The sequence below is a fragment of the Hyla sarda genome, chromosome 1 (assembly GCF_029499605.1).
Source record: "Hyla sarda isolate aHylSar1 chromosome 1, aHylSar1.hap1, whole genome shotgun sequence".
Lineage (NCBI taxonomy): Eukaryota > Metazoa > Chordata > Amphibia > Anura > Hylidae > Hyla > Hyla sarda.
In genome coordinates, this window is record NC_079189.1 from 304,616,334 (window position 1) to 304,628,782 (window position 12,449).

Consider the following 12,449-nt stretch of genomic DNA (forward strand, 5'->3'; position numbering starts at 1 on the left):
TATTAATTCAATAATATAAAAAAGAACAAATGTGCTACATTTCCTAGCCTCTACCAGTCCATGTGCCCTCAGTGCAGGGAAGGACAGTGGCTTAGGGCACATCTACCTGGGCCCGAATAATCTGGGCAGGAACATTAAGGGTAAAGATGGAGTCACACAGGGTTTTTCTGGAAAAACACCAATGCAGATATGATGCTATTTTTGGAGCCAAAGCAAGAAGTGGATCCAGCTGGAAAAAGTGTACAGTGTGCCCCGTGCACACAACAGAATTTCAGTTTACTGCTGTGGAACTTCATCAGCCAAAAGAATGAACTCAGTCTGTGCCGGCCGCCCTCTGAATCTCCGAGATAGAAGTGTTATCAAGTGAAACATAGAGGTGGACATGTCCATGTGTTAGTGGAGTCTGTTCTATTGTGGGTGCTGAACCCAGACTGTGTATGGTTAGCCTTCGTATTATACACAGGCAGCAGATTAACCTGGACAGATAAAGCTGGTCCTACTCATTAGATTAATGGTGGCTGAACATGTTGATTCTAGCAGGATCTGTACATGGTGACCCTCGGACTCTGTATGGAAGAGAAGGATCAGGCAATTGGATTCAAGATACCCGATCAGCAGCTTACTTCCTTCTCCATGTGTATTCAGCAGAGTGACAGGCATGTCACTTTAAAGATATATTCACAGGTGGCAGTTCTATTACACAAATTTAAGCAAAAATGTAAGTAAAAAAAAAAAGAAGAAAAAAAAAAGATGTTTAAAGTGCATTGAAGAGTTATGCAACTTTCATAATATTTATATATATATAATTATACTGTGGTCCCTCAACATACGATGGTAATCCGTTCCAAACGGACCATCGTTTGTTGAAACCATCGCATGTTGAGGGATCAGTGCAATGTAAAGTATAGGACAGTGGTCTACAACCTGCGGACCTCCAGATGTTGCAAAACGACAACACCCAGCATGCCCGGACAGCCAACGGCTGTCCGGGCATGCTGGGAGTTGTCGTTTTGCAACATCTGGAGGTCCGCAGGTTGAAGACCACTGTCAGAGAAAGTTGTACTCCCCTGTCCCCGCCGCTCCGGACCGTCACTGCTCGTCACCGCTGCCCTGGATGTCGCCATCCATCGCTGTCGCCGCATCCCCGGGGTGTCCCCGACGCTCCGGTAAGGCCTCTGCTTCCCCGGCATCCTCGCTTTCCGTCACAGTCATCACGTCGCTATGCACGCCGCTCCTATTGGATGACGGGACGGCGTGCGCAGCGACATGATGACGACAATGGAGAGCGCCGACGATGCAGGGGATCCCGAAGAGGACGCGCCAGAGCCCCGAGGACAGGTAAGTGATCGTCAGCGGACCACACGGGGCACCGTAAACGGCTATCCGGCGGCAGCTGAAGCAGTCTGCGCTGCCGGATAGCCGTTTATGCGATGGCCCCGACATACAAAAGCATCGTATGTTGATGCTGCCTTCAACACGCGATGGCCTCTGAGAGGCCATCGCATGTTGAAATTATCATATGTCGGGGCCATCGTAGGTCGAGGGGTCACTGTACATTGTGTTATTTGGGCATGATTGGGAAAAATTTTCAGCCTCTAGCTGCAAAACAGAATGTGCTATTTGTCACAGCAAGCAGAGATCTTTCCATTTCCTTATACACTGAAGTACTGTTTACATAACTAGAATACCCTTTAGTCCCTTAGGCTAAGTTTCTACTTGTTCTTTTTTTCTTGGAAAAACACCAAGAAAAATGCCAATTCTGCCGCATGGCGTTTTTTCGGCCAAAAAACGCTGCGGCCAGATGTTAGCTGTAAATCAATGAGAACTCGCAAAATTCTTTTTCCACTTGGCATTTTGTTTGGCGTTTTTTTTTATCCTTTTGGCGTTTTTTCAATCTTTTTTTCAGCTCCTTGGTGGTTTTGCAAAATCGCAGCATGTTGAGCCACTGGCGTTTTTTTTCCCTGAAATCTTGGCATTTTTCTCCCATAGAAGTCTATGGGAGTAAAAAAAACGGCAAGAAAAACGCCATGTGGGTTTTAACTTTGGCGTTTTTTTCGGGCGGTTTTTATTCTCTTTTGGACTTTAGCGATCCAAAAAAGTGATGAAGATACCTTTTTTAATAACATTTCGTAGGGTAACATAAAAAAAAATTATAAAAAAGATACAGTAGTGATGAAAAAAATAATATTTAACGAAATTTATCTTTTTTATAACAACATTTTTATACATTTTTAAACCGGGATCAATTTATGTGGGTGGGCACGGCACAAAAATGTAGCCAACATTAATAAAAATGTAGTGTGTGTGTTTTTCACTTTTTATTCTTTATTTTTAGGTGGTACTACTACTCCCAGCATGGAACACACTGTTCCATGATGGGAGTAGTAGTACCTGTACTTATTGACAGATCGCCCGTTGCGATCCTCCTGTATAATGTATAGATGTGGCCGGCCGCTCTTCTATGGTTCCCTGCACTCACGTATATATACACCAATTCATATTTCCCGCAGAGAGCTGTGATTGGCCAGATGGTTCCAGCCAATCACAGCTCTCTGCGGGAAATAGGAATATGTGTATATATAAGTCAGTGCAGGGGACCATAGAAGAGCGGCCGTCCGCATCTATACATTATACAGGAGTGACATCCACTGTGATCTTTCCTTAACTGCAGGTACTGCTGCTCCCAACATAGAACAGAGTGTGCTCCATGATGGGAGTAGTAGTACCTGCAGTTAAGGACAGATCACAGCAGGTATCACTCCTGACACCCGCTGTGATCATCCTATCTATTGCAGAGATGTGGAGCGGCTTTCTCCTGCGCTCGCATCTCTGCACTATACTCCAGCCAGTAATGTGAATATAACATCGCTCATTCATATTTCCCTCTGAGAGCTGTGATTGGCTACAACCATCCAGCCAATCCCCACTCTGGGCGGGAAATATGAATGAGTGATGTTCTTTTCACATCACTGGCCGGAGTACAGAGCAGAGATGTGAGTGCTGTGTAGAGCCGCTCCGCATCTCTGCTATATTATGGACGATCGCATCGGGCGATATGTCTATTAGTACAGGTACTACTACTCCCATCATGGAACAGTGTGTTGCATGCTGGGAGTAGTAGTACTACCTATAAAATGTCAAAAAAGAAAGGGGAAAAAAGTGAAACACACATTTCATTAAAAATTAATAAAAATGTTGTTATAAAAAAATATAAATTTAGTTAAATACATTATTTTTTCCATCACTACTGCATCCTTTCTTTTTTTTTTTTTTGGTACCCAACAAATTTTTGGTACTAAAAAAATACCGCCAAAGGGGCCAAAAATGCAATTTCCACACAAATGAAAAAACGCCAGAAAAAACGCCAGACACAGGAAATTGCACTGGCATTTTTTCTTGTGTTTTTTTTTAAACCAAAAAACGCAGGACAAAAAAACTAATAGAAACTTAGCCTTACCCTTTAAGCCCATTTTGACCTTAAGGACCAGACCAATTAAAGTTTTTGCACTTACGATTTTTAGAAGGGGAGGAGGAAAAAACTAAACACTTTCAATTTTGATCCTACAGACCCATATAAGAGGATTGTTTTTTGCATCACCAATTGTACTTTGTAATGACGTCAATCATTTAATAACAAAATCTACCACAAAACCAAAAAATATATATTTGTGGGGTGAAATAAAAAAAAAACGCCATTTTGTAATTTTTGGGGACTTCCGTTTCTACGCAGTGCATTTTTTGGTAAAAATTACACCTTATCTTTATTCTGTAGGTACATACGGTCACAATGATACCCAATTTATGTAGGTTTTATTTTATTTTACTACTTTAAAAAAATTATAACTACATGCACCAAAATTAGTATGTTTCAAATTGTCATCTTTTGACCCCTATAACTTTTTTATTTTTCCACATAAGGGGCTATATGAGGACTAAATTTTATTGGTACCATATTTTGATGGGACTTTTTGATCGCTTTTTATTCATTTTTTTCTGATATATGAAGTGACCAAAAATGCACAATTTTGGACTATTATTTTGTATTTGGTATTTTGGACTGGCATTTTTTTACGTGTAGGCCATCGACCGTGTGGTTTAGCTATCCTTATATCTTAATAGTTAGGGCATTTACGCACGCGGTGGTATCACACATGATTTTTTTTATTACATTATTTTTTGCCTTCCTCTGGATCAACTCAGTAGGGACTCATTAGGGATATAGGTTGAACTTGAGGGACTCTGATGGACCTTATGAACTATGTTAGTATGTTATTTAAAAAATAGGAAAAGATGGGTGATTCAAACTTTTATTAGGGAAGGGGTTAATTCAATCTTCTGATTGCATATACTGATCAATGATATGCCATAGCATAGCATTGATCAGTGTTATCGGTGCTCTGCTGCTCAAACCGCAGGCTAAGAGCAGCAGACGACCAATCGGACGGCGAGGAGGCAGGTAAGGGCCCTCCAGCTGTCCACTCAGCTGATCGGGACCTGCGATGTTGCCGCAGATGTCCCGATCAGCTCAACTGAGTTACTTGCACAGTTAACCCAACATTTTATACGCTCAACTTTGATCGCGGCGTCTAAAGGGTGGATGTAGGGCATCGGCCTGATCGGCGGTGCCCGAAATTAACCGTGCATCCTGGCTGCCCGTAGCAACCGGGACCCACCGTGTTTAAAGCATTCTCCGCTCATGAGAACGGTTTAAACCCTGTTAACGGGACCAGGGCATAGAGGTACGCCCTCAGTCCTTAAATACCAGGATGCAAGGGCGTACCAGTAAGCCCTTCATCCTGGTGGGGTTAAAAGATAAAAAAAAATATTGGTATATATACAAAGTTATCATGTTCTGGAAGATTTCAAGGAAGAATGTGCACTGTCCTCATAATGTGGTATTCACTGGTGCAGCACAGTATATTATCACACTAGTGGGAGTTATTTGGCATTAAAGTGGTATTCTGGTATTGGAAAATTGTATTTAAATAAAACTTTTACCCAAAGATATATAACTTACTTATATAATGTTGTCACATATTGTGCTGGTTTCAGCATGTTTTTGCTTGAAATACTCCTGACAGCAAGTTGTCTGGTCCTTTCATTGTCAGTGTGGTGTTGTGTCAGCTCTTCCAAGATGGCAAACTGAGTGATGTATAATATTTAGGGGGGGGGATGATGTGTGCTTACACAATTTTGCCTTGTTGCCTGAGTAATGCCACAGGCAGAGGAGCAGACAGGGAATGAATCCAGCAGGTGCTGCAGATTTACTGTCTGCAGAGCAATTGTCTACTGTGTAGAGCAATGTTCTGCAGCAGTTCTGGGCAGGAACTGGCAGGAGTGCTGTGGGAGAGGAGAGGGAAAGGTCGGCGGGCTGTGATGGAGTGCTAAAGGAAAGCAATGCAGTATGAGAATTGTAGTACTGAGTGGTTGCTCAACCATTAAGAGGACAGAGTCAGAAAGAAGATAACATGCAGAACTGGGGCAGACAGGTAAGCAATGCTATATGATTCCAAAGCATTTTTTACCTGATTTCAGAGAACCCCTTTAAAACACTGATTAAAAGCCATTATACAAGTGAAACTCCAAAAATTAGAATATCGTGCAAAGTTCAGTTATTTCAGTAATGCAACTTAAAAGGTGAAACTAATATAAGAGAGAGACTCCTCATAACATGCAAAACAAGATAGTCCAAGCTATGATTTGTTATAAATATGATGATTATGTCTTAAAGCTCATGAACACCCCAAAGCCAACCCCCCCCCCCCCCCAATTACTATGATTTGGGTAGTCCTGTCATCTGCTGGTGTTGGTCACTGTGCTTCATTAAGTCCAGGGAGTCTACCAGGAGATTTTGGAGCACTTCATGCTCCTTTCCTTTTAAGTTGCATTATTGAAATACAATGGACTTTTGCACAATATTCTAATTTTTGGAGTTTCACCTGTATAGTATAAAGTGGCGCTTTATGTTTTTGTTGTTGACGAATGGGCTAGTAACTGCCTATATGACGTTCATACAAATGCAGCATTAATGTTCATCATCACTGAACATGGTCCTACTTGTAATTTCTTTACTAGTTCATCTCTTTCATTCTCCAGCTCAGTAAGGTCAGGTCTCTGTCCTTTCAGTTGATGAATCTCCTACGGCCAAAGCAAAAAATAAACCTGTAAGTATGTTAATATAACGGCTATGTTTTCTTGTTGCTTCAATAATATGTGGTGAATGGACAATAACATCTGTATTGAAAGGACTTTCCGGGCAAACTTAACTGATAGCCCACCCTCTTGCCCATCAATATGTGATCTGCCCGCATCCGGCACCCCCACCAATCAGCTGCAGAACCTGGATGTACACAATATAGGGAGCCAGAAGCCTCTGCTTCCATCTACATTGTGGAAATGCTGGGTTACGGCAGATTTACTCCTATTCACTTCAAGTGGGAGCTGAGCTACAGTAACACGGCATGGACACCATAATTTAAAGGGGTACTCCGGTGGAAAACTTTTTTTTTTTCTAAATCAACCGGTGCCAGAAAGTTAAACAGATTAGTAAATTACTTCTATTAAAAAAATCTTAATCCTTCCAGTACTTATTAGCTGTTGAATACTACAGAGGAAATTATTTTCTTTTTGGAACACAGTGCTCTCTGCTGACATCTCTGTCCATTTTAGGAACTGTCCAGAGCTGCATATATTTGCTATGGGGATTTTCTCCTACTCTGGGCAGTTCTTAAAATGGACAGAGATGTCAGCAGAGAGCACTGTGCTCGTGATTCAGCAGAGAGCTCTGTGTTCCAAAACGAAAAGAATTTCCTCTGTAGTATTCAGCAGCTAATAAGTAATGGTAGGATTAAGATTTTTTAGCAGAAGTGATTTACAAATCTGTTTAACTTTCTGGCACCAGTTGATTTAAAAAAAAAGTTTTCCAGCTGAGTACCCCTTTAAGGAGCCTAGGCTTTTGGCTTTGTACCCTGTGCTTATGTGGTGTCCCAGTACGGGATATAGTCCCGTACAGTACTTAGGCCCTGTCCGGTTGAGTCCCTCTGTGTCCTAGGGGCTCTCCTGCAGTGTCCTCCTGCAGTGTCTTCCCCATAGTAATATATATTATTTATAGTGTTACGTGTGTTATGTATAACGGACCTTCAAGGACCTATGAGTTAGTCACATGATAATGTGTTCATATAATGGGTTTTTTACCCAGAGAGCACCAGCTAACCAGGTGACATGCAACTTGACCTATGAGCTTCTGGCTCAGCCCCTTTATAAGATGGGCAGCCATTACAATCTCTCTCTTAGATCCTGAAGCACAGTAAAGACCAGACATCTCAGAGCTAGTGTCCAGCACATCTGGAGGCCTCAAGCCAACCTACAGCCACATGTCAGTAAGTCAAGTCTTCTATGTCTGCTGTCTCTACCTACAGTCAAGTCTATAGTCAAGTATATTATAGTCAGTGTGGCTATCCTAAAGTCTTTCAAAGTCCCTACAAGTCCCAGCAAGCTGAGAGGTCCTTCTGTGTTACTGTCCACCTCCCTGGGATCTTGGCCTAGCTGTAAATACTATTTCCATCTGTCTACCTCAGTAAAGCCACCATCAACACTAACCTGGTCTTGGACTCTGCCTAACCTAGGGATAGCGGTGCTACTGATCGGGTGGTTACCAGGAAAACCATGCCCTGGTGTCACAAACATTTAGGGGTAATAACACCTGCCCCTGGGCTACAACATCTGCCCCATACGCCTCACCCTCATTGCACCCCGTGGCTCACCACACTTACTTCTGGACGCAATGGCTGACTAAGACAGCTGCTTAGTAGGGGTGTCAGATCAGATATTGATGGCCTCCCCGAAGGATAGACCATCAGCTAAGTTTGCCCAGAAACCCTCTTTAAATGATGGACAAAATTATTTTTCACAATGATAAGGTTGAGGACAATTGCGCTTGTCTGTTCTTCAGAAAATAACAAAAAAGAAATGTTTAAACATATTAAAATCTGTATGAAATGTAATTCTACAAAGCATTTAATAATTTAACCCCTTTCATCACCTCTTCTTTGTTCTTAAGTAGAGTCTCAAGGTCTCTTAGTCGCTCAGACAGTTCATTTTCCGGTTCTGTGGCAGACACTGTAGTAGACTGTGTCTCCAGCTCTGTCACCTGCACAATAGTAAAATTAGAAGATCTTGTTATACATCTTTTATAAAACTTTCTTATAAGATTGAGTAAATAAGGGTATAGACTGTGATGCTCAATTCTAGGAGAAAAGATACATAACAAAAGTAAAATATGACCTTCCCACATAACCAAATTGAGTTATACAGAAATGTATCCAAGTAAATTCTGTAGAGAACGGCAGGCGTTACATTTAGCTCCAACACAGTACACTGTGCATGCCGTAAGTAAATCACTCATCCTATAGCGCCCATTTAGACCAGTTCTTACATCTGTAAATTTGAAGCCACTGAATTTGACAATGTTGCGGGTCGTGTGCGATTTCTACTTTTCCCAGCAGGGTGGTTTATGTTTTATACATATTAAATCTCAGTACATTTCTTCAGTATAAAAATAACATTTCATGGCCTCTTGTGTTAAGCACTGACAGCATGGGGGACAAGCTGTTTGGAATCACAGTGGTAGGTAGCTCTTAAAATACAACATTGAAAACAAAATTGAAAGCTTCAATGATGTCCTGCATAGGTCCAATGCTAAGTGATTTTGCTGCCTCAGTCCAGATTAACCAGTTGCTCCGCTATTTTGTGCTGTCATTTTGATTGACGTATGAACACTTGTGAAGGTACAGGCTGTATTTTACAACACCTACACTTAATCCATATATACCATGGACTTACACAAATTGTCACCACTTTTATGAAAGTACAGAAGGGAAGATAAGAAAAGCCTGAGTCATTTAAAATATATTTACAGCATAGTATATAATATAAACGTCTGATTTCTATACCCTTTGACGTAATTTCTCTGCCTCCTCCTGATATCCAGCCAGCTGCTTTTTCCACTTCTCCACATTGGCGTTTGCTTCCCGCAAAGCAGCAACCAACTTGTTGTTGTTGTCCTGAAGACTGAAAAACTCAGCTTCCCATTGGACCTCACACACAGATCTGGCGACGAGATACAGAAATCGCATAAAATATACGGCTTTTATGTTTTCTTTTATCATATGCAAAAACCAATATAGAAAGTGGAGTCACTAACACAGATGTATATTAAACATTTACATTATATTATTGCCAAAAAATGCAAAGAAAAGATAAAAGACATTAAAATGAAGAGTCACACAACAGGAGGGGAAAAAAGAGACAACATCCCGTGCTCACAATACTCATGAATGAACTACAAGGAATCACATAATATGACCATATTATCAATGGCTGCCCTGCAGTCCAATATATGTTTACAGCAGACAAGGGCAAAGGGAACCCCATCAAACATTACATACCAATGAAGCAAGGAGTGGAGCACCGGGATGACCCCACCCCTCCTGAACATACCTTGCAACTGGCAAAGCGGTAAAATGAAGAAGCTCTGCAAGTATTTTACAATGTACTACTCGTGTGTGGAAAGTAGTTCTGAGAATATCCCCAATAACCAGGACAGGGAATGTTCTCTATCTAATAGTTCATTTCTGCATTTCCCAATGTTTAAAGTTGGCACCACAGTTGCCTCAGACCTCATTAAGGTAAACTATAAAAATCAAATTTCAGAAGTGTGGGAGCCTTACTGAAGTTTTATGCAGTGGAAGAACATTTTTATAGCTGCAAGATAGACTTTTACCACTCTAGTGCATATTCCTAAGCTCTCTGATCTGTATACTAACTGTTCTTCATTTCGGACTTCATTCAGAACCTTTGTCAGGAGTTCCATCGTTTTGCTGGCAAGAACAGCAGAGCATGCAGCACTACTCACAAAGCATCACAGAAATGCAATAACTATAAGTAAAGAGTGTCTAATAGATGATATTTGGATCCATTATTGGATTCTCCATTATAAACAGAGCCTCTATATGACTGCTGATAGATTTCATGTGAAGGATAATAACTGTATATACACTGCATATATATATATATATATATATATATATATATATATATATATACACACTTGTCTGCAGTCATTTGGCATATATAGACTCTAGCTGTCATATACTGGTACTGATACAAATGTCCCGGTTGTGCAGTCACCACTGGCTATATTACAGGTAGACTAGAGAGGCTCTGGTAAAATCTACACCGCTCCCCTCTACCTGCCATTTTGTCTAATACAGTGTGAGTTGATAGAGGTCATTGCCTTGATGTTATATTTTCTTTTCTGCAGCAGCGTCCCATTGAAGTCAATGTGACTCTGACTTCTGTCCAGAATCTCTGTGTTGAACACAAGAAATTCAGCACAACTTCTGTACACATTCCACGAAACTGCAAATAATCTGCTGTCAGCTTAGTGGAACGGAATCTGAACGGAAACATAGAAATTTATTCCATGTAAACATAGCTTTAGGGTACGCCCACACATGCTTATCCCTGTTGTGGATTTTCTGCAACAGATGCTCTGCAATCCACAGTATAAAATCTGTTGCAAAATTTGTACTTGTAAAACGTACCCATGGGACCAGTTCAAACTGGGAATTTCTACTTATAAATTTGGGGCAGAATCAGCTTTGCAACAGCCTACCATGGTTGTCAATGTGTTTCCGTAGTTGAATTGTCACCAAAAGAATAAACATGTTCATTCTTTCAGCAGAATCCTGTGGGGACTGCATTAGAATCAATGGGGATGTCACATGTCTGCACAGTCATAGTCATCTGCTACACTTATAATCTCCAAACCGGAGCACAAAAAAAGATTGGATGGTGTTTTATATGGATCTTTGAATAAAGAAGAAGATAAACATGTTTTTTGGGTGTTCTCTTGCTTACTGATTATTCTTGCCATAGGTCTTCATTAAAAGTGTTGCTTATTTTAGTTTCTACAGCTGACATTGCTACATGGTTATATGAATATGCAGCTTTAATATCCAGACCATTTTCATTTTGCCTAAATATTGCCTAAAGATTGTTAAAGCCTATAAAAAAATCCGTGCCCCAGATATAACAATGTAGGGGTATGCAATCATAATGGGGGAGATTTATCAAAACCTGTGCAGGGGAAAAGTTGCCTAGTTGCCCATGGCAACCAATCAGATCGCTTCTTTCATTTTGCAGAGGCCTTGTCAAAAATATAAGAACTGGTTTTGCACAGGTTTTGATAAATCTCCCCCAATGTTCAGGACCACAAATCTTGTTCTTGATCAGTTATGTATTTAGGTGCAGGAGGTAATCACCAGCTATAAACCGCCCCCAGGAACTGAAATTATTAGGCCGTCTAATCTTTTCCATAAATGCAAGTGATTTATCGAGGTCTCCGCTCACTAATCTTTCCCAATGTAATCAAAAGATCCGGCCCTGCAAGTCAGCAGGCGTGAGGTCTAGTACGATCTCTCAACCCAATCTACGGAGCCAGTTCTTAGTTGAATTACTTTACCATTAGTCCCTATTGTAAGGTTTAAAGCGGGTTAATATTCAGAGGAAAATGTGCGGAGTGTCTAAAGATATGATTGCTCCAAAATGTGTCGCTGAGTCCTCTGTAATTACTGGCTTGTACTTTAATTGGCTTGTGGCAGATGGAGGGGGAAGTAAGCCTGAAATCTGGGTTATACCAACTCGTTCTCAGTCACTTTATATTATATCGACAGATCATAATTTTAGAGATCTTTAATCTGCAGTGTGCTAAGAATACAAGTGCACAGCAAGGTGTGCTAGGGTCTATACTAATGCAAATGTAATATAGAAAACAATTACTTATATGCATACAGTATTCAGATTACAAGGCACATTTCACACCATCCATGTAGATCTTTATGAATATACATGTTGTATGGGATTATATGAAATAAGCCACATCGGTTGTAGAGGACTTTTAAATTAAAAGATTATTCTGGCATCCTATGTATTTTAATTTTTTACATTAGTATAAATGGACTATACCTTGTATTAATAATTCTGCTTTCCTGCTGTGTTGTCTTAAATACTTGTTAGGGCATATTCACATGCAGCAGACTGGCCGCAAGTAGCGGGTGCATTTTTGTGCAGAATCAACAAAAATACAGTACAAGTCTAGTTTCACTGGAGCATATTGATATACATCCATAATACAAACATATTATAGCTAAATTGGGATCAGTATTGCATCTGTATTTTTGTACAGTAAACGCTGATGCTGATCATTTGTCTTCTAGGTAAGAAATTGAACTGCACTTTGAAAAAAGGATGCAAAATGAGAGAGCAATACCGATCACAAATCCAGAACAAAAAATCCAGAACAAATCCACAAAATTGGTATCCCCCCCCCCCCCCGAAATTGTTTATTGAGTCAGACATCACATCATGATGTGACAGAGAGTTCCACA

The 12,449-nt window shown here is 40.6% G+C and overlaps 1 protein-coding gene across 4 annotated transcripts in view; it reads right to left on the minus strand.

Moving 5' to 3' along the window:
• HOMER3 (homer scaffold protein 3) overlaps window positions 1-12,449 on the minus strand; it is a 143,290-nt gene that overhangs the window by 11,803 nt on the left and 119,038 nt on the right. For all 4 annotated transcript variants that reach the window (XM_056518177.1, XM_056518178.1, XM_056518180.1 and 1 more), the window contains 3 exons: window positions 8,952-9,108; window positions 8,042-8,149; window positions 6,058-6,138 (listed from right to left, as the gene is read on the minus strand). In XM_056518177.1, the coding sequence (XP_056374152.1) occupies window positions 6,058-6,138; window positions 8,042-8,149; window positions 8,952-9,108 (346 nt within the window). The remainder of the gene's footprint in view (window positions 1-6,057; window positions 6,139-8,041; window positions 8,150-8,951; window positions 9,109-12,449) is intronic.